This window comes from Eurosta solidaginis, chromosome 2 (genome assembly GCF_040869045.1).
Source record: "Eurosta solidaginis isolate ZX-2024a chromosome 2, ASM4086904v1, whole genome shotgun sequence".
In the NCBI taxonomy this organism is placed as follows: Eukaryota; Metazoa; Arthropoda; class Insecta; order Diptera; family Tephritidae; genus Eurosta; species Eurosta solidaginis.
Genome location: NC_090320.1, coordinates 204061972 through 204085046, shown reverse-complemented (window position 1 = coordinate 204085046; position 23075 = coordinate 204061972). Strand labels below are relative to the sequence as shown.

The 23075-nt window shown below is 36.0% G+C and overlaps 2 protein-coding genes across 3 annotated transcripts in view; one reads left to right on the top strand and one right to left on the bottom strand.

Annotated features, from left to right (window-relative positions):
• Positions 1 to 3141, top strand: part of IntS14 (integrator complex subunit 14) — a 52146-nt gene extending 49005 nt beyond the window's left edge. The window contains exon 5 of one of the 2 annotated variants that reach the window (XM_067766968.1): positions 26 to 3141. The gene's annotated coding sequence lies outside the window, so the exon portion shown is untranslated. The remainder of the gene's footprint in view (positions 1 to 25) is intronic. The other variant, XM_067766967.1, reaches the window with a different exon arrangement.
• Positions 230 to 22831, bottom strand: LOC137241797 (uncharacterized). Its single transcript, XM_067769197.1, has 8 exons — positions 21586 to 22831; positions 18462 to 18925; positions 14979 to 15164; positions 14775 to 14914; positions 7683 to 8178; positions 5536 to 5799; positions 392 to 541; positions 230 to 331 (listed from the first exon to the last, which is right to left on the bottom strand). The coding sequence occupies exons 1-8, from the start codon at positions 22829 to 22831 to the stop codon at positions 230 to 232; spliced, it is 3048 nt and encodes a 1015-aa protein (XP_067625298.1).
• Positions 22832 to 23075: the final 244 nt, after the last annotated feature.

Sequence of the window (23075 nt, the reverse complement as noted above, 5' to 3'; positions counted from 1 at the left end):
TCAAAGCTTAAATATTTGTTTATAGGTTGCGCATTACCCACTTTTCCAAAATGTCATTGCATTTGCTCAGGGAGGGGGTTGGTTGGCAGATGGAATATACCGGATTACCCTGCATGGTCAAACAACTTTACGATCTGCACCCGCAATAAAACCTGAATGGACTACAAATGTTTTCCGGAAAATATCTTGCTATAAATAATAATATATAAGTTGTAAATGATTAACAACTCTAATTTCCACATTTATTATAATCACTGATTAATGTGAGGTCATTTAAATTAATTTTGTTCAACTCTTCATAAATTTCTTTGCTTATATCATTATCGGGGTTCTGAAAAGATGAAAAACTATTTAAAATATTTTTCATTACCGTAAAAAAGACATTACTTACTACTTGTGCATATTTCCATGATTCGAGTGCGTTAGTTATATTTTTGGTTTTAAGATTGACCAAAGCTAGATAGGCCCACACATCAGGTACATGTACACCAAAATGAGTACAGAGCGCAAATTCATGTTCTGCCTTATCAAACTTACCCAGCTGTTAGCATTTTGAAAATTTATCATAAAAAGCTGACATTAATTTGTGTTTTCTTGTATAACACTATAAATGATGAGTATTTTTGATTTTGTTTCAAAAACGCCTTATTTCCTAATTCGCTTGAAGAAGGCCCCTCCTCAATTTTTTTCATAAATGGCCAATTTCAATTCAAAATGTATTTAACACCGATTTCACACAGAAATTTAATCGAATCACAATTTTGTTTACTGACATAATTAAGTTTTCCTTTTCTCACAGTACCACTGGCTTCATTAAGCGAACATCTGTCAGCAGCCCCAAAAAATATTCTTTTAGAAAAAATAGCTGCGTTTAACTCAATCTTATGCATTATGAGTAGGTTGCACGTATTTTTATGGAGAGCGGCCGATCGGGCGACTCTGGCGCCACCTGACATGAAAAAGTAGCCATCCTCCAACTTTTGTTGCAAGCAAAGCATAAGAAGAATTTGACATTTGATTTGGCTAAGGGTGCTTTCACATTCTTCAAGTGAAATTATTTTTCCCACTTGTTGGTACATTTCTAAAATTTTGCAGTGTTAAAAACTTCAATTTAAGAGATCCTAGGTAGGTCCTAGGTACTAGTCATCACACTCCTCATCAATCTAGGGCGTTGATCAGACAATTAAATAAAAGCGTTGCCGCTTAACCGTCGCTTCGCCAACCGGCGCCAATTGGTCACACCAAGGGAGTTTAAATCGTTTTCCACCTGGTCCTTCCAACGGAGTGGGGGCCACCCTCTACCTCTGCTTCCATAGGCGGGTTCCGATAGAAACACTTTCTTAGCCGAATCATCATCACTCATTCGCATAACATGGCCTAGCCAGCGCAGCCGCTGCGGTTTAATTCGCTGGACTATGTTGATGTCTGCGTATAGCTCGTACAGCTCATCATTAAATTATTGTAATTATTATTGTATGCATTATGTGTTCCAAATATGAGCCAAATCAGACCACAGATACGATTTTTTCGAATATCTCGATCCTTGCGCCACCTAGCGGCGATTTTTTTCTTATTATTGCATCGTCGTCGGGTTCTGAACTATATTCCAAGTTTCAAGCTTGTAGCTTATCGGGAAGTTACTTAAATTTCAATTACAAAATTCGTGCCATCCAGCCTGTCAAGTCAAGCTAAATAAACCCTTAAAAAAAATGAGCCGCATTCGTTGGAAATATTTTAATACGAAAGGTTTTTAAAAGAAGGTTTTTAATAAGTTTTTCGAGTTCCCGAAAAATGCTTTGGTAGAAGAAACACGGATCCGAAGTATACAAAGCAAGGGAATATAGCATTCTTAAGTGTCCGTAAGTTTGCTCCAAACATGTTGAGAAAACATACACGTTTGTCCATTGATTGCCCAAGGGATGTCATTATAAACCGACAATTTCCAAAGAGTTTAGCATACTTAAACGCAATTTTTATGAAATTTAATGGTGATAAATTGCCTACAAGTACACATTTTTTATTTATTGTATAATTCAAGCGTAGCGCTTGAGGAGGTAATTGTTAAACCATTTTTTAGGGAGAACATTGCCCTGTAGCTCTGCAGGTTAGCCACTAGTCATGAGAGTTCTTTTTCCCGTTGTACCAGGGGTCACCTGGGGCAAGTCCCCCCATACGTCCCACAAACGCCACAAATTAAACAACAACAACAACAACTGCGGACTTTGGAGGTACACTTTTTCTCAATATTCCTTGAGAAATATCCACTGTAGAGGCATGATAATATGGCCAACAGGAGTTTTCGTGTATTTTTTTCTGTCTAGGTGTCAAGTGCTGCCATAAAATCTGAGTCATTAACACAGTGTTGTTGTTGCATTTGCATGTTAAATTTCTATCCGTATCTGGAATATCTTCATTGGAACTCAACTAAAAAAATCCGACCCATCAAGCAAAGCGTTCTAGATTTTTGTCTTCATTAGGAGGCAATAATGAGATAATTAGGAATTTGTATTTTGTTTGGAAGATTAAGTTCAATAACAGCTTTAATATGGAAAAATTAACTAATTATATCATTAATCCATTGTGTGAAATTGGTATAAATTATACTAAGTTGGGACATTTTTGAAAAAGATTCGGCTGTGGGGCGTGCTTCAAAGAAATTCTGAGATCGGGCGTTTTCGAAACCGCAACCGAAATAGGATGGTTTTCCACACATCAGTCGTAGTGTTGTTTCAATCTTCTTGTCTTCAATCTACTTAGAAGAAATAAACTACCGATTTGAAGACGAAATTGTCAAGAAAAGTTTATTTGTGGTTGAAATAAAATGTACCAGGAAACATATTAATTATTCCTCAGAGATTTTTCCTTTGAACATATGAATGGGTGGCTCGTAAAACGTTGTAAGCAACAAAATTGAAAGAAAAAAATCTTTTTAGCGTCGCACATAAAGAAATTTGTTTAGATCCTTCGATATTTCGCTATGCAACAAAAATTTCTTTCATTTAAAATATACTTAAAAAAAAATTTACTTAACTCTTAATCGATAATTATTTATTTATTATTCTAAAAATTTAACAATTAATCAGACTATTTAATAACAGATTTATTGTACAGAAGAATACAAAGTGAATACAAATTATATTGTAACGAATTTAAGGAAATTCCACTTATTTGCAACTTTCTGCTTACGTTCGTATCGCTAAACTATTGAATAAAACACTCCAATATTCTGTATTACAAAATGGTCTTTATTAGACTACTTTGAGAGTACTTCGCAATTAAACTTCACTTCGCAACTGATAGCGTGCTTAAATCAAACTGATTCCAGATTACTTAGCTTTCGTTGCTTTTATACTCCGTGCCCAAATGTCTAGACGTTTCTTCTGATAGAATTTTCTACTTGGTTACTAGCTACACGCTACCAGCTATGCAGATACACGTTTATAGCCTCTCGCATAGCCACATGCGCGTGTATATGTGAGTACTACTTCCAACGATAACTACATCTATATGTGAGTTATCTCTTCGTTGCCTTGTATGTATGTGGGTAAATGATGATTAATGTGTTTATATAGCTTGCTTAACGTTTCTGTTGTTGTGCCTTTATTTAGTGACCTTAGAGATGGTAATATTCGTCACAATATTATAGAATTTGTATGTATATTATTAAATCATTTGTCAGAATGGATTGTATTGCCGAGCAACGGGAACTTATTATTAGCGCTGTCGGAAGACATTATTTCGAGCAGCTGATGTATATTTATCACCCACTAGTTAGGACTGCTTTGTCTGGGAGGTTGGAAAAGACGTGAATCCAAGTCTCACATCTAAGTGTTCTTTGCTCAGTCCACAAGAAAGGGGATACTGCAAACTGCACCAACTATCGCGTAATCAGCCTTCTTAATATCGCATCGAATCGACACACATCACCCCTTCGTCGATTTTAAAGCCGACTTCGACAGCACGAAAAGGAGATGCCTATATATCGCTATGTCCGAATTTGGATTCCCCGTAAAACTTATACGGCTGTGCAAAATGACGTTGAGCAACACCATCAGCTCAGTCAGAATTGGGAAGGACCTCTCCGAGCCGTTCGAAACTAAACGAGGTTTCAGAGAGGGTGATCCCCTATCGTGCGATTTCTTTAATTTGCTCTGGGAATGTTTGAGAGAAAAGTTCTTCGAAAGATTTATGGACCTCTACGCGTTGGCTATGTCGAGTACCGAAGAAGATTTAACATTAGCTGTACGAGCTCTACGCAGACATCAACATAGTCCAGCGAATTAAAACGCAGCGGCTGCGCTGGTTAGGACATGTTATGCGAATGAAAGATGACGCTCCGGCCAAGAAAGTGTTTCTATCGGAACCCGCATATGGAAGCAGAGGTAGAGGGTGGCCCCCACTCCGCTGGAAGGGCCAGGTGGATCACAATTTAAACTCCCTTGGTGTGACCAATTGGCGCAGGCTGGTAGAGAGAAGGAGCGACTGGCGCGCCTTGTTGGACGCCCATAACCGTTTAAACGAATAAGCGCCAATTAAGTAAGTAAGTCTCACACCCAAGCAAACGGTAATTGATTATTAGTGCTGGCGGAGTGGACGTATCTAATACCCAATAGAGGGCTACGGTGTATAGGAGGTAGGAAAGGACGTCATTCAAAGCCCACAGCCCATGTAACTAGATTTCCCATAAGCATTTTTATCTTCGTTAATCGGTAATCATACGAGTTTTAGAAATGCTGATATATTTTTCCTATATCTAGAACCATCTCTAGGGTGTCATCTCTAAATAAAACAAAAATAGCCATCATCCGGTGGCAAAGATCCTGAGCCAGATAAATAATTTTGCATGTAAATGCAACAACAACGATTTGAGCCAGATAAATCCAGATAAAAGTCTGGTTCAATTTGTGAGCCAGATAATTTGTTAATTACTTGCCTTTACTTTGGCAACGCTGCCTTTAATAAAGCTACTTTTTCAAAAATAGATGTCGCTGCTTAGCCTTTCGCCGTATGAGTTAAATGAAAAACAGCGGCGACATCTGCCTAACACATTTCACGTGGTCGAAAATATCACGATCTCTGCGTCTCAAGTCTCTCAATAATCCAGAGCCTTCCCGTGAGAGTTGAGCGTGATCCTGAGCTGTAAAACTCACTGGATGACGGCTATTGTGAAAATTTTACGGCTCGTAGTCTGCTCCTAGGGATGGGATTTTAATTTACTGTAGATTAGTGCATGTATGGACGTGGTCTAAATTCTCTTCGGATGTATATCGGACCTTGTATTTATTTTATTTATTGAAACGTGGTCTAACGTTGTACCACTTAGGCCCACTTGCAGAACGCCAAGTAATATTTTAAAGCGAAGTTGATATAAAAAATTTGTCAAAAATGTGTTAAATTTGTTAAAAATATAATTTGTCGTTGTGCAACTGAGCCTTAATATAAATACTGAATTCGAAACGTAGGTAAAAATTCAAATATTTTGGTGCTTAGAACGTCCTTCGACCCACTCATAATATGTAAATATGGCAAACTTACACGATAATAGGCTTTTCCAATATTAAAATGTGCCTGCATTGCGCAACTTTTTATGTGCGTACATTGTTTGTATTGATTAATTGCATCCTTGTACTTATCTAACTGAAAGAAGTATGTACCATGCCGCATAAGACTCATCTGATATATTTCGATATTCTCCAGATTTTCTACATTATTCGTTAACAAAGCATAGCAATCGTTGGCAGCAGCGATATTTCCAAGTTGATAATATAAATGGCCATTGATATGCGATTGGAAAATAATCTAAAAAAGTATCTATATAAAGTTATATACACTTCGGTAAAAACGTAAGTTAGTCCCTTTCAGTTTTCATAAATGCAACGATATTTAATAAGAGTAATAGTGGTATCCTTAAAAATTATAATTGTCAAATCACGCAAGTTATGCGTAGCGTATGGGAAGTACATTGCAGTTGATCATCCCTAAGGAGGTTTTGGGTCAAATATACGGCAGCCGTGACTATATCTCTCGTTCTGCAAGCAGACGACCTCGAAGGTCTTCTCATAAAACTGTTTCGCGAAACTACCGCGAAATTGAAGGATAACATAGACATTAAAACTAGAATCTCAACGGAACGGTGTCACTTGAGGAAAAACAATTCGATGGCCCATAGCGAAAAAACCCGTTTTTTACCACAAAAATTGTTTACTTCAAAATGAGTTTCGGGAAATATAACTGGGTATGGAATTTTGTTTATAGTTTCGAGAATGCAGAACAAGCGAATGTAGAAATACAATATAACATTGTAACATTGTAGGAATACATACTCGTGGCATTACGTTACAGCGTAGGGTACACTAAGTCGCTAATGTGAACCCAGCCTAAGTACTAGCTACACCTTAAATTTTGTTTATGAAATAGCGAGTAAAAACTAGAGAATAAGAAAATACGATGATACATACCCTGTCTTTATGAATCGCAGTACTTTTTAAAAATTACAAATCGGACAATTATTCTAATAATTGAATTTGACACTAATCGGCTGCAAACAACGAGTCCATTGGTAATAATCGATTATTTTACTAACAAGTAAACATGTTCGGGTGTAACCGAACATTATTTACTCAGAGTGAGCTTCAATTGTACATTTCATTTCAGATAAATTACTTTTCTACATAACACGTGGCACCGCCCATTTAAAAAAAATGTCTCCCCATTTCCTCTTACAATAAAACTTGATAAGTGAAATATCATTGATTCAAAACAATTTTTTGCTAAGTTATAGCTTATTATTCTAGTCTACGCCCCGTTTAAACTTCTTTTATATCTAAGTTGCCGTGGTCTTTAACCGATCCCGTCCATGTTTACTAGAAATATTTTCTGCTATAGGGAAAATTTGTGTTCCCAATTTTATTACGATTCGTTGATTTTTCTTCGAGTTATGACTCCCGAAACATAGAAAATTGCTTAGTCATAAAAGGGGACGGCGCCACACCCATTTTCAAAAATTTTAGTGTTTTCCCATTTAATGTTATAATTCAATTAAGAAAGTAAAATTTTATTGATACAAAGCTCTTTTTAGCAAAGATATAGCTTATTTTATTCTTCCACGACCCTTTTAAAAATCTTTTATATAAAAGTGGGCGTGGTCCTTAACCGATTTCGTTAATTTTTCTTCAAAGCATTCAAAGCAACCTCTCTGCCGAATTTTGTTACGATAGGTTTAACGATTTTTGATTTATGATTAATAATATTTGTAAAATTGATTTTATCACAAGCGGGCGGTGCCACGCCCATTTTAAATTTTATCAAGAGTCTCAATATCAGTTCACAGGTCAAATTTCAACATTCTAGGTGTATTATTTACTAAATAATCAGATAAGCTCGTGTGCCAAATTTGGTGAAGATATCTCAATACTTACTCAAGTTATCGTGTTAACGGACAGACGGGCGGACGGACATGGCTCAATCAAATTTTTTTTTCGATACTGATGATTTTGATATATGGAATATATCTATCTCAATTCCATTACACCTGTATAACCAACCGTTATCCAATCAAAGTTAATATATTCTGTGTGCAAAGCACGCTGAGTATAAAAAACATTTGCTACGGACTATTCAAATACGGAAGCTCTAGTGAGTAGGTAAATTCATTAGAAAGAGATTTTTTAAACAAAACTTACATTTTCAGTTCCTTGAAAACTTCTTACATGATATTTGTCGTTAACTACCTTCAACAAAATTCTTAATGTTGTATTGATAAAATATTTTTCTGCTTCTGTACATTCATTTTGTATTTCCTTGAATATGATTTCCGTAAATTTGTATAGACCCAGTTGGGAAAATAGTTGAAAAGTTTCATAAAATAATCTCGATTTTTTAGTTGTTAATTCTAAATCACGCTTGCAATACATATCCCAAAGAGACATCGGTAGTTCTGGTAACATTGTGTGAATTCGGGGATTTGAAATATTTTCATATCTCCAACGTGTAAAACTCATACCCGGCTTATATCCACAGTCTTTGTATAGGCAATATAAAAGTATCCATATTGAAGGCTCCTTCAGAAAGCGGCCTGAAAAATCTTCCAATTTTGAAAGAAGATATTGAAGCGCCTGATTGTACGTTGTCTCAGACTTCGAAATTTCCATATAGTTAATGTAGATTTCTAAAAGGCCACTGTAATGTGATAAGATAAATAAATAAACAATGTGTATCTGTTGCACGTTTTACAACAATTACAAGTAAATTTCTTCTGAAAAGTAAACTTTATACAGGCCAAATTTACATTTGTTACAAAGCTTGTAGTTTTGTGAAACGGGACCATGGTTGAGCAATTTCAGCTTAAGCAGTCAAAGGCGAAAGTCTCAAAATTTTTTAGTATTTATATGAAAGGTAAATTTGCTGATATTTTGTTATAATGATTCTAATGTCAGTAACTACCCACTCAACATTTAGATGATTAAATTTTTAATTTCCCTACATATAAATACAATTTGATTCCTCTTTCTGATTAAATAATGAGTTATCATACAATTGAACAAAAGAAATAATAAAATATGAATACTTTTGATGATCAAAAACTGAATATAGTTTTTCAATCACATTTTGGAATCATATTTGAATCAAATGTGTTTACTTTAGGTGATCAAAAATGTATAATCATTTTTAATTCAGCTTTTTGAATCTTATCTGACTATATTTGTTGACTGAATAATGAATTTTATACTTTTAAATTTTTTCAATCATGAAGTTCAGAAAAAATATGTATGTACATATATAAAAATTGTATTATTAAGATATTCTTCAAGACAATATAATGCAAATGCTGCTCGAACGAAGATTTCCCCAACCATTTCTCCACCTTCGTCTTCCCAGAAAATACATAATAGTTGGAAAATACAAAGGTTGTGAGCTATTTGAACCCCAGGTAAGTGAAACTCTCTTGGCATATGTACCTGGATATGTCGTCAACATCCCGTACAGTATCGTATTTTAATATATGTATTGACGATCATAGCTGATATGGGATATTGTAGTCGAGGTGTATATCGGTCAAGTTTGTTTGCGAGTGACCTGTGGTTCAAAAAGCTCACTTCTGCATGCTTTCTTCCCCTGGTGAAATAAAATTACTATGTAGTATCTTATTTTGAATGAGATATGAATAAGTGCATCATAATCGCATTCAAAAATGATTCAAAAATCTCAACCAAAACGATTGAAATATATTCACGAATATGATCATAAAATGATTGTGAAAAGCAGTCAAATGTTACTCTAAAACAAATAAAGCTCAATTTTATAATGATATCAAATATGAATAAAAAGCGCTTCGAAATAGGAATCATAAATGATTATTCAATAATCACATTTAAGGTACATTTTTTTCCCGACGCACGGCCAGCTGGCCAAAAGTCAATTTTTCAAAATATTCCAATCTTTTTTAAATACTCTCCCTGGCGTTCCTTGATGTCCACTGAATAGTATACATACCCCAAAACCCATCTGCAACGTCAACGGAGCTAACCACGCATATCTAAAGTTCTATAAAAACTGTATGCAGTTCGATGTATTTTTGTATTAAAATCCAATATAACCTTCTAACCTAAATACTTGTTCACTTGTTTAGCCTTAATCAAATCTAGTTACATTTTCTTTTAGGACAGGTAAATGTGTTTTTAATTCAAATGTTAGATTTTTTATACCGCATGTTTTAACTGAGTTATTCTACTTGTAATGCTAACATTTTTCAATATTTAATTTTTTAAAACCCTTGCAAACAAACAGATATATCTTTTTTCATGGCATATCATGCCAGTAATTTTTTGGCACTACATTAGCTTATGTTTGTTTCAAAGCTTAATAACAAAAACGGCTGCACATACCGCGATTTTTTGAGTGGTGATGAATTTTTTAAGAGACTGATACCCCTAGTGGCAAAAGGTGGCAACCTTGTGAAAACATCCTCAGTGGCAACACCTAGGTGAAAAGTCTTAAAATGTAATACTAAATCGATGTACCAAATTTGATTCAAATCGGTCAAGCCGTTTCCGAGATGGTAGTGGATATACAAAGAAATATAAAAAAGGTGAGGTGGCAACCCTAAGTGGCAACCCTACTCAAAAGTGTCAATAGAAATGCGGAGTAAAATACCTTTCGTTTGATACCCATATTGACATACATATCTCATGTAATGCCGAAAAATGACAACGGGTCCCTCCGAAACCGGGGGCTCGATCCAAGTAATTCTGCGCGGTACACCGTGAATTTACTGTCAAAAATTTCCATTCATAACAATGAAGTGAGACAATCACTTTTTTAACAGAAATAACTGCTGTTTTAGTTTTGTCCAGCTAGATTGATCAAATACCCCACCGTGCGACGATACGTTAATTTTCGAACAGAAAATGCTTTTAAATTTGAACGTTTTTAATAATCTCGGGGTATGATATTTAAATATCTTTTGATCAAAATTTTCAAAAAATTCTGGCTGACCTATTATTATTAGGATTCGATACACTTGCGACCTTTATGTAGTGCTTGACTTCTCAGCATATTACCGTATGTGGAGGCTTTTAATGTATTTAAATGCTTGATGCTTTTAACGAAGGGATTAAGAGTCACGGCTTCTAGATAGGAGAGTTTCTGCCTTGCCAGAACGACGCATTCGCAGAGAAGTTAACTTGCGTTTCATCCTCCAGCTCACAAAAGCGGCAGCGGATAGATTTTAATTACGTAGGTGATGTCGCAGACTACAATGTCCCGTAAATAGCACCCAGTGCTCAGATTAATGAGTTTGGCTGATACTCTCGTTGCTCGTAGTATAAACAATTTGACCTGCCTTTGGCCTAGGCCTTCAATCCAGTTTTATCTTCACTGCTTTGTTTCCCAGTGATTTATAGTTCCACTAGTGTGTTCTTTTGTGAGTTCACAGAAGGGCTCTGAACCAAAAAAAGCTGATAAAGCACCATGCTTGATCTTCATGTTCCTGTTACGCGGGAAGCCATCGTAACAAAACCTTGTTTTTGGCTCCCATTTAGGACTCCAATTCATTAATATATTAGTTTAGAGGTAATTGTGTAGACAAACAAAACTTCAATGCATAGATTTCAGCCTAAAAAAAATGGCATGTGGTCGATTTCTTGAAGTTCGGCCCATAGATGCCTCCTCTCGTTTCCCCGTCATCAAATGTTGATCCAGGAGTGAACCAGACCTCTGAGTCAGGGTCAGTTAATGGCTTCCCCAAAGAGTTCTGTCCACATTGGCATCTCAAAAATCCGTGAGTCTGAGCGTAGGATCCATTGCATTCCGTAGTTGTATACGGGCTTTCCTATGAATTTTCTTATGACATTCGTATGCGATTTCATGTTTCCGTTTTTTCCATCAGAGATATTTTGAAGGCTTAGTGGAAGGCGTGTTTTCTATTAGAAAAGGGGAAGTATTCCCACTAAGGCACTGAGTGCATAAGCAGGAGACGTTCTCATCGCACCTGTTATGCCAATACAACCTAGTCGATGCAGTTTGCTTAACTTTGTTACACTGAAAGAAAAGGACTGGTAAAATCAACCGAAATACGGGTCAATTCAACCGAAATTTCTGTAAATATTTATCCATCGCAACAAGATGTTGAATCAACTGCGCACAAATCGTTGATTCGTAATTTACCGTTTTAGTAGTCAAATGAACAAAAAAAGTTGTAAATAAATGTAAGGCGCAATAACCTCCGAAGAGATTTTAGGCCGAGCTTTCTCTTCCAATTTGCGTCGTGCTCCTCTTGATTTTCCCTACAAATTGGCCGGACGGGACCTACATGTTTTATGTCGACTCCGAATGGCATCTGCAAGGCAGATGAGTTTTCACTGAGATCTTTTCATGGTAGAAATACACTCGGAGCGCTTGCCGAAAACTGCCGAGGGGCGACCCCGCTTAGAAAAATTTTTTTCTAATGGAAAACCCTTATTTCTAAAATTTGATGTTGCTTTGCCCGGGGTGCGAACCAAGGGCATACGGTGTGGCAGGCGGAGCACGCTACCATCACACAACGGTGGCACTTACTAACCAAACGTCAATTGGGCTACATCAAATATGCTGGCACACATTAAACATTATGCACTTTATTATTTTGTTTTATTAAACGCACTTTCACCAAATTTTATAATTTATTTATAGTTTTGAACTTCGCTTTGCAAACAGAAATGAAAATAGTAGTCCCAAAACTGATTCTCAATTATTTCAGTTGCATCTCAGCTCATTCTCAATTTCTTCTCTCGCACAGAGTTGCCACACCTGATTGTTTCGAACAAAACTTGTGGTATAAATGTTTGACGTAACATTTTAAAAAGAGAACTTGTGAGTTATAGAAAAGTAAAGAATCAAATCGCAGAAAGGTAATTCACCACTGGAGTAACTTTACATGTAATTCGGCAAGTTTAATTTCGTAACACTTTAAGTTGAAACGATTTCAAAACAACTCTAACTTTTATGTTGTCGGAAACATCAACATTAAAAAAGGATGTTTATTTATATTATCTTATTAAATTCGTTCGCGTGAGTGAAAATTTGTAAAAACTTGAACAAAATGTTACTAACTTTGGAAAAATTCCTGTTCGTTCAAACAAAACTTTTGCAACAAAAGGGCGCAATTTTGGATTTCGCTTGGACGGGAAGTTGCAAAATTGTACCCGATAGATAGGTGTCCCGGTATCTCATAATTTTTACACAGTAAATTCAAAAAAAGGTTTTTTTTGTTTTGTATTGATAACTGAAAAACTAGTTTTTTGTTGTTTTCCCATTTTGTATGTTTTTTCGATTTGATGGTTTTCTTATTTTGGTGTTTTTTTTTTTAACAAGTGGCCATCGTCATAAGTAAAAAGTAGAGAGCGCAGTGAGCGTAAAATTCTCTTTGAAATTTGCTCATGTATTGACAGTTGATCGCCGTTGAAATGACCTGTAAGTTCAGTTGTGTTAACCGAAAAATCAGTTAGATTGACCAGGAATATGTCAATTTTAAATAATTTTGTTAACTTAAGAGCGACAATTTCTCTTCTGTTGAAATGACTAAACTAATTTGTTCGTTTGACAAAGAACTCGGTCGAATTAACTATAATTCGATCAATTTCACCGAATCTCCGTTAAGTCAAGAACAACAGAACCGATTTGTTGATTTTACTAGCACCATTTTTTTCAGTGTAGTGCTGTTGTTTGCGTGGCCTTTTGCGACCAAACTAAGGAATCACACGAGAGTATTGGTTTCACAAGAGTACTAAATGTGCAATAGGACCGATTGCAGGCGAAAACAGCACTTGTTGCTTTGTATAAAGAAGCATATAGATGAACATTCCACGCGAGCGTTCTTTCCAGAGTAACTTCCATTGAAAATCGGATTTTAACGCCTACCAGGGTTGGCTCTGCCATGGACAGTATTCTTCTCCGGGTAAAGGCTTTAGGCTAGTTTTGTTAGGATTAGTAGACAATCCTTTGGTTTCACACCACCTTTCTATGGTGCATAGGGCAGATTACCAAGTCATCTGCACACCCTTGTGCGTTAAATCCATTAAGTTACAGTAACAGAAGGTCATCTTTGCCAAGTGTTCACACTTGAGGGCATCGCCTAGTGGCTACAATTGGAAACGAATTATCATTGGGCTTATATCTTTGTAAAACATAGCTTGCTGGATAGCTTTGATGTGTCGTGTTATAGAAAGCCCCTGAGATGCCAATAAAAGCAAAGAGGCTGTATTTTTAGGCTCCAAAGCCCTTTAACTCTTTCACCCCTGAGTTTTTTTCGAAATAAGGCGGTGTTTTCATTATTACGACAGCTAATCCTGTAATATGACTAAAATATAAGATGTTTGGCATACCTGAATCCTTACCGTTATCCTGGGATATATAATCCCAATAACATTTATTAACATTTATAGGTGGGACGAATAATGCCCAATAATACCAAAAGGGCCAAAAATTTGTACACATCTAAAGGTATAAACAAATATTGGGATGTTATTATCCCATACAAATGCATTATTGGGATCATATGTGCCAATGCAGATATAAATATAAAAAACTTACTTTTTTCGTTAAAATTTCTTTCCAATTTCGAAGGAATAATATTTATTCACACCTAAACTTTTCAGCAAGCGGTATATTACGAATAAAAACGGTACCAGATAGACGTTTCACACTGAAATACAACGCGTTACTGATGAAATTTCGCGACATGTCAGTGCAAAATATTGCAAAATTGAGTCCTACACAGAAGGAGTTTGGGAAGGGATTTGGTCTGAATACTACCTCAATCTCGTCCACCTGCTTCGAATTTAGCCGAACAGTGGAGACGCCTTATATAGGTTTGGATAAGGCTGTGGCTATGTGGTTTATTCCCAGCTGTAACAGAAAGGGAAAGACCCCATCCGGTCCTGGTGACTTGGATGGGCTGAAATGGGCGCTTGCATGTCAGTGGTGAGCTATGTTGCTAGGCTTGCTTTGTATGTAATTTTTGATTGCCCGCCGGAAAGTGAGTTTTCAGTAAGAGCTTACATGTCTTTTCCGGCTGCTCAGTGTACCTTTTTAAGAGTGACAATTACATTTCCATGATCTCTAGGGAAAACTTTTTGAAGTCGCACCGCTGTTGCAAGATCATTAATTCTCTCACAGTGTTATCTCTGTGTTGCATAATACAAGAGCGATTTTGCCTTTTGTTCCATGGTCCTTCGAGCCTCCCTAAAGTAAATCTTCAGAATTGTTTAACGAAAATAGATTATATGTATGATTTATACTCATAATAGTCTCCGAACTTAAACTTTTCTTCTAAAGATTTTTGAATGTGTTTGCTTGCTTCCGAGAAATTTTGTTTCTCCATGTTATATAAAAATATATAACCTTCGGTGAGAAATTCCGTGGTCTCCAATTTCTTTAACTGCAAACAAATAACTTTTTCAGTTATTAATTTTTAGACACAAAAAATATGTTTAAAATTTTACCTTCTTTTCGAAAGCTTGCGCTAAATCGTCCGCTCCGCATTCTTTAAGCATTTTTATAGTGCTAATACACAATAAAATCTTTTTAACTTGATCAGTATCTGCAATTCGGTTATTATTCTTTTCTAGGTTCTTCAAAAATTCATAGCATCGGTTTTCCAAGCTCTTGTAAACATATGTCATTAAGTTCTGTAACAAAAAAAATATATATATATTTTGTGAGCCACGTAATCTGGTATATTTTAACGTATGTATATGGAAATCAAACAAATAATCACAAAAAAATAAACGAACCAAATCAAATAACACACAAAAAAGTTCAAACAACGAAAATTACTTCTATCTGTCTCAGCTAACCCACAAGTTGATTATTGAAAATCACCCCCTCTTCTGAATGAATACATAACACACACATTCATATTGTAACGAATTTACTGCAAATCCTCTTATTCGCAACCTTCTACTAACGTTCGTATCGCTAAACTGTTGAATAAATAACTCCAATATTTAATAATGCAAAATGGCCTTTATTAAAGTACTTCACAATAACACTGATACTTAACAACCAATAGCTTGCTTAAATGAAACTGATTCTCGCGCCTCCACTGTTGCTGCTTTTATACTGTGATTTCCTCGTTGCATCTTCTAGGCGCTTCCAGAATTTACTTAGTTAATGGTATATAATTCTAACTACAGATGCACGTGTGTAGCTTTCATATGCGCGTGTATTTTTGAGCGACACTTCCACAATTACAATTGCATACTTTTGGGAGCATCTCAGATAAGATATCTGCATGTGCTTGTGCGTTGCTTCTCAGCTGCGTGTACGTACATATGTGTAGACATAATTATTGATTCGTTTATGTAGATCGGGGCTCTTCAAAATTGAAAGTGCGCCTGTATTAGTGACAGCGCAATCGTCGCGATGATCGTGTGGGTGAATTGATTTTTGGTTTATTCGCTTACTAGCAAGCAACGAGCTAACAACAAGCATATGTATCGTGCATAATTATTCATACATATTTTGATACCGATCAGCCGATATCCATCATCGATGTTGCTACGCCAAGTGCCAAGCGGCGACTAACTCAATTAACGACGACAGAGCGAATCATATGCGTGTGAATTGAGAGGGCACAATTGTGCTTTGAAATGAAGAGCCCTGATGTAGATACATAATGGGCCTGATGAATAAAAAATAAGCAATTGCTAGTAAGCAATTGCTTATTAGCAAAAGCAATTGCTGAAAAGGCTATTGCTTGAACTAACAAGCAATTGCTAATTATTATATGAATAAGAATTTTAGGCACCGCTGCTTTTTCTACAAAGTTTAAGCTTTTACTTGAAGCAACACATATATATATGTTGAAAAAAATGAATAAAAGTTTATTTAGTTATATTTGTTAAATTATTTATTTAATATATTTATATTAATTTTTATTTAACATTTTTGGTATACTGTTTTGTAGCCCAAACAATTATTAAATATTAGTAAATATTTCAAATTCCATCACAAAGTTGCTGCGTTAAAAGTTCTCGCTTTTGCAGGCCCAATTGCCTCATCACGTTGTTATTCATAGGTTCGGCTGGAACCTGTTCGAAGTAGTGGGGCTCTTGCGGCAGTTCAAAGGGTTCATCTTTTAAAAACTTGCAATATTGTGCAAAACAATGCAACAAATTATAATTGAAGGGGTTTTTTCAATCTTACTGCGAACTTTGTATTGTAAAATCGGAAACCTTGCTTTCAATTGTCCAAAACATTGTTCAATTACAACTCATTCTCTGCAAAATAGTTTATTGTAGTACCGCTGTTGAAGAGTTATTGGATTCCTCCATGGTGTCATCAAAAAGGGAGATATACCATAACCATCATCTCCAAGAAGTAGCACGTTTTCTCATGAGTTTTGAAGTACATCATAAATGTCCGAATTTTTAAAAATCCTGCTGTCATGTACGGAGGCTGGCCACTGGCAATCTACACTTGTAAATATTTCTTTTTCAATACAAGTTGCCTGCACGTTTATGCTAGTAAAGCCCTTTCTGTTGACGTACTCGTTACCGAAAGCTTGTGATTTCGGAACTCGAACATGTGTGCGGCCTATCACTCCGATACAATTTGGAAAAGAGTACACTTCCCTCCATCCATTTTTAGCAGCAATCATTTCCCCGCCAGACTTTGGAAATTTAATTCACACATGTGTCTTCTTTAAAACTTCACTCATTACTAAATTAAAAGTTTTGGATACTGTAGTTTGATGAGCTCCAACCTCTTCTGCTACGCTATTTTGATAGCTCGGATCGGAAATTGTGCGCAGGAAGATCTTCATCTTTTCAAATGCTGATAACGCACCTCCTCGTTTTTCGCAAGTTTCGTCAAAAAAATAGGTGCTCAACCACTTTACGTTCTCACGATTGAATCGATATAGCTTCCGAAAGTCTTCATTATTACATTCCCTTCGCACATTATAGTGTTTTCTTTTACGAATAGTCAAAAACTGCGCCATAGTTAAATGTTGCGTGAAGGAAAATCGAATAAAAACTAAATTACAAAAAATTTAGCATGGGGTAGAGCAGCCTTGAAAAATCGTAAGCAAATGCTACCTAAAAATAGCAAATGCTACCTAAAAATAGCAAATGCTTCATATATTCATTCGGAATTCAGGAATTGCTTATAGAAATAAGCAAATCCTGAATGAAAATAGCAGTTGCTTTTAGAAATAGCAAATGCTTATAAAAAAGCAATTGCTTGGATTTTTATTCATTGAAATTTAAGGAAAAGGTCAAAAAAAGCAATTGCTTTTTTTTATTCATCAGGGCCAATGATTGATTTATGGATGTGCATACAAGTCACTCTTAGCATCGGTTTAGAGATGATAGTATCCCTTAGTGTTGCTAATATTCGTCACAATATTGTACATACACAAACATCCAATATGATAATATCTGCTCATGCGTCTACGAAATATAAATAAAAGACGATAACAGATCATAATAAAAAATTACACTGAAGATGGCACAGCGACGAAACCGGTTTATGTCCAACCCAAATTTGACACGGGATAACGGAAAATCGTTCCAATATACATAAATTATATATCCTGTCGGAAAATCAACTAAGCAAGATGAATATATAGAGATCCTTTAGGGATTCTTTGACGCAGAATTGCCCACAAGGGCCACTTATCGTATTCCGATGAATTTGGGATACGTAAAATCATTTTAATATTATAATAATATTAATAAACCCAACGTATTACCCACCAAAGCCCGCCCAACTGACACGAGGGACGCATCCACATAACGCACGGATTTGTTATTTGATTGACGTTCGCTTTCTCCATTGCCGTGCGTGGTTGAGATTGCTTCACTAGCGGTGTAACCACTCTCCATTACACCCCACGAAAAATAATTTGAAAAGTATTTTGTCTTACAACTCAGGAATAGTTGTAATGACTTTTATGGAAACAATATTAACAAATGACTTACCGAAAATTCTATTGTATCCTTAGTTGGCACTTTAACATTGAAATCGCAGGCAATCAATTTCATAATTTTTTGAGTTAAATTGTTTTTTTGGCAGCATAAAAATCCTTTGGCATCGTCAAAATTTTGAACTTCTTTTCTTATTAGGTAATCGGTTAATTTTGTAATGTCGGCATCAAAACTTTTATAGGACTCTGCACAAAGATTTTGGTTACTCTTATTGCGTGATGAGTTTTTTAGATACTTTTCAGGAACACAGATTTTTGCTATTTCCATACTTTTACCTCCTAAAGTATTTTGTATCGTTATATTCTCGGTTATAGGTTGCAATGTGCAGATGCTGACTATTCCAAATGTCACTTCACCATCCTTATTATAGGAATTAATCCATCTGGCAGGCAATTTTGTTTTCGAAGTTCTAGCTTCTTCGACAGGCCGCAATTGCACAGCAAAGCGGCAAGAATTCACTATTTATAATAAAAGAACAATTTATTCAAGTTGTTAATAACATATTATGGCGAATATTGGCATCACTATGATGTTAGTAAATAATCACAACAAATACAGTAAGCAGCCAAACTTATGTACATGCACACACATAACCAGCAGCTCGAAGTGAAGAGATATCTGACATACACACATGTAGTCATAAGCTAAGAGCAGAAGTTTTTACTCACACATACACACGCATGTGGCTAGTAGAAAAGCATAAACTACAAATATACATGTATATAGCTGGTAAGCAAGCATGAGATACAACTGTTCCCGAACAGTTTTCGCGAAATGACTAAACATTAGGGGAAATGGGTCAACGAGAAAACCGAGAGTATAAAAGCAGCGCAAGCTAAGGAATCAGTAATCAGTTTGACTTAAACCCGCCATTGTGAGGTGAAGTATAATTGTGAAGTATAATTGTACTACTCCCAAAGTAGTCTAATAAACACCATTTTGCGATACTGAATATTGGAGTTATTTATTCGACAGTTCAGCGATTCGAACGTAAGCAGAAGGTTTCAAATAAGCGGAATTTCCCAGAGTTCGTTACAATTGGTGTCAGAAGAGGTATTGTTGAATAAATTTCAGAGTTGCAGAGCACAACAAGGACATGGCAAAGTTAAGTGAATTGAAGATCCAGCAACTAAAAAAGGAATTGGGGAACCGTGGATTGAATTCAACCGGCAAAAGACCGAAATTCAAGCACGGCTACGAGAGGTTATGGAGTCGGATGGAATTAATGTGGGCGAGTATGTCTTCCATCCTAATGGGGACGAGACATTAACAAAATTGGAAGAGAAGAACGGAAGTCCGAATCCAATCGCAAGCGGCGAGACTAATGCGCTATTGGCTTTGTTATCACAGATATCGACAAAAATGGAAACCCAGGAAACACGCATAACAGAAATGTTTTCACAAATATCCACAAACATGTCATCCCAACTGGAATCACAAGAGACACGCATAACAGCCAAGTTGGAGCACAGGAAGCACGCATTTCAGAAATGTCATCTCAACTGGAAGAACAGAAGATATATATGGCATTTCGACTGGAATCACAGGAGACTCGTATAACAACCAAGATGGAAACACAAAGAACAAGAGACACGCATAACAATACAACTCGAGGAATAAGAGGCGCGTATATCATCAAAACTCGAAGCGCGAATGGACGGGAAAGTAATGCAGTTTGAGGAAAAAATCCAGGCCGAGGTGGATGCTTTGAGAGGACGTATCAAGGAGTTGCAACTTAATCGCCCGGCTACTTCAGCGGGCAATCCGAAGGTAAAAACTCCATCTTTTGACGGCTCTGTTCCTTTCCAGGTATTCAAGCTTCAATTTGAGAAGACGGCAGTAGTGAACAACTGGAATGCTGAAGACAAAGTTGCTGCACTGTTCGTGGCATTGATAGGGTCTGCAGCTGAAATCTTACAGACTATCCCAGAGTACGGACGGAACAGTTATGAAGCATTGATGGCCGCTGTCGAGAGACGTTACGGAAGCGAGCACAGGAAACGGATATATCAAATTGAGTTGCAAATCCGCTACCAAAAAGCGAATGAGACTTTGCAGGAGTTTGCGTCGGATGTTGAAAGGCTGACCCATCTAGCAAATGCGGACGCTAGTTTTTCCGACTCGGTTGAACAGTTTTAAATTATTTACATGAAACAACTGCAGAATTTCAAAGATTGGCTAATGTCATTTATAAATAAACAAAAAAGTATCGGGCCCAGATGACTACCGTGTGGGACTCCTGATGCAACCCTTAAAGGCTTGGTTAGGTTGCTGCCAATCATCAGTTAAAGTTTTTCTTCCATTTTTGCAATGGGTCGGTAGTTATCTACTAAGTTGCGTGGAAGCACGGATGTTTCTAAGCACATATAGGAAAAACAATCGGCATTTTTAAAATTTCTTCATAATTATCGATTATCTAGATATTTAATTACCGATTAGGTGTTAAGTACGAAAATAAAGATCATCTCGTTATGTGTAAACTAGGCCTTGGAGACATTTTGGGGTGAAAACTAGTTTTAAGAAGATTTAATGTAAGTTGTCTTGAGTCTTCAGTCTCACAAAATCGGCCACTTCTTTGTGAGCTGGGCCGGGTCAGATCACAAATGAAAAATTACAGCAAAATATGAACTCATTTGCCAAAACCCTCTATGGATTAATATTTCATTCTTAAAACTAGCAATGAAAAAAATTAACAAAAGATATAACAAACACGATTTTAGGCCCAAAACTCAGAGTTAATCTGACATGAGGGGTTAAACTCATACATCTTTGACAAATTTTTGAAGTTACATAGCTCTGAGCTAAAAAAATAAATTGCCGCCTGCAAGTGGACCTTAATGTGCAAGCACTGCTGAGAGGCGACCGCACTAAGAAAAACTTGTTTCCAATTGAATAGTTTTTGTTCTTAGCTTTTGATGGTGCTTTGTCCGGGACTTGAACACAGGACCCTAGGTGTGGTAGGCGGAGCACCACTCCGAATCGGTAATTAAAACATCAAAAAAATTTAAGTACACGTTAAGAAGAGTAAACAAAATGACTATATTACAAATTTGAGATTTAATAATCTAGTTCCGAGGGATGGGATATTTTTAAAACATGTTTTAAGAATCAAACTTACCTCTTGGATATAGAAATATCGATAAGTCAATAGAGCCCCGCAATAAAATGATGCTGGGTTCACTACGCTGATAGACTTCAACCACGATCTCTTGTTCATCAAAGGCAATAACTCCTTCCAAAATGTTCGACCATTCCTCATTTAATATATAACGACGCATCAAATTACAAACCAATGCCACATCGCTATGAATCGATATTTTATCGAAACCGAAATCGACATTCTCGGTACATAATAAGTCATTAAATATTTTATGAAGCGTGAGACTACATTCAGTCGCTTGTCCCAAGTTATGTTCACCTCTTTTAGCAATACTCGCCCATTTATATTTTGTATCTTGTTCGGCAATTGTACATTTATTAAGTAATTTAAATATGCATATTTGATTTTTAACAAATTCGCCATTATCGTCAGCAATTTTCGAACGAAATGAAATGCTGACACCCAAATCATTCCATAGCTCTATAATATCCGAACTGGCATTATAAATTGATTCTAATGTTAGGAAAATCATATTATTGAAATCAACATTCTTTAATATTGGCATTAATGAATAAATATGCCAAGCTGTTTTACATGTACCCTCAACAATATTAAGAAATTCTACCGATGTTGGATATAAGAAAACGTCCCTATTAGTTATTGAACGTCTAGTTGTTAAAAATGGTACAATATCAATTTGTCCTTGTGCGATTGTCAATATATTTGCTGATTCTAGGGATGGTGCTTCAGTCTCCTCATTATCATTATCATCCTGCGTCAGTAATGCCGTTACGGTAACTAAAAGCGGTTCATCACTAAACAAGTTTGCTATATCCACATCTTGTTGGATGGGTATAGAAAATGAACTAATTCTTCTATTACCCGTTATTTCTTTAGTTTCTGAAAAATTTGTAGTTTTATGTTGTAGATTGAGGAAATATCTTTTATCTGCATCTTGTGGTAGATTTGCAATATTTTGCAATTGAAAATATAAATATACAGTTTTCACTTTGCCATCAACTTGGGCTTCAAGAACTACGGATACATCATCGTGGCTTCTTTGTTGTATAAAAGTTATTCGTGGTGATTTTATTATTGCTGTTGAACGCGTAGTTCTTCTACCGGATGCAGACTCGCTTATGTTCTCTTTTCCTCCTATCTTTGATATACGGTTTATCAAAACACTCCGATATTTTATAAGTTCATTCTCTGTTGCTGGTCCTGAAGGCATTTGAATCGTAAAATGAGAATGAGAAGAGGCCATTTTTTATTATTTACAAATTTTTCACTTCGAACCAAGTTTGTGAGCAAATTTATTTGTTTTTATAAATTTTTCTTCTCAGTTGTTTTCATTATTTTAAGTTTAATATACTGTGCGCTTTGTTTTTTTAAGCGAGAGTTTCCGTCGTATTGGCCTAAAGTTTAGGCGCTAAACATATACAATACGTCTCATATTTGTATACTAGAAGAGTACTAGGTAATAGTCTAGTTGAGGGGTCGACTAAATA

Coding starts and splice junctions, on each gene's coding strand:
- LOC137241797 (XM_067769197.1), bottom strand. CDS start 22,831: ATGGCCTCTTCTCATTCTCATTTTACGATTCAAATGCCTTCAGGACCA. Junction 18,926..21,585: donor GATATTTCTATATCCAAGAG/GTAAGTTTGATT, acceptor TATTATAAATAG/TGAATTCTTGCCGCTTTGCT. Junction 542..5,535: donor TTGGAAAAGCCTATTATCGT/GTAAGTTTGCCA, acceptor AAATGCTAACAG/CTGGGTAAGTTTGATAAGGC.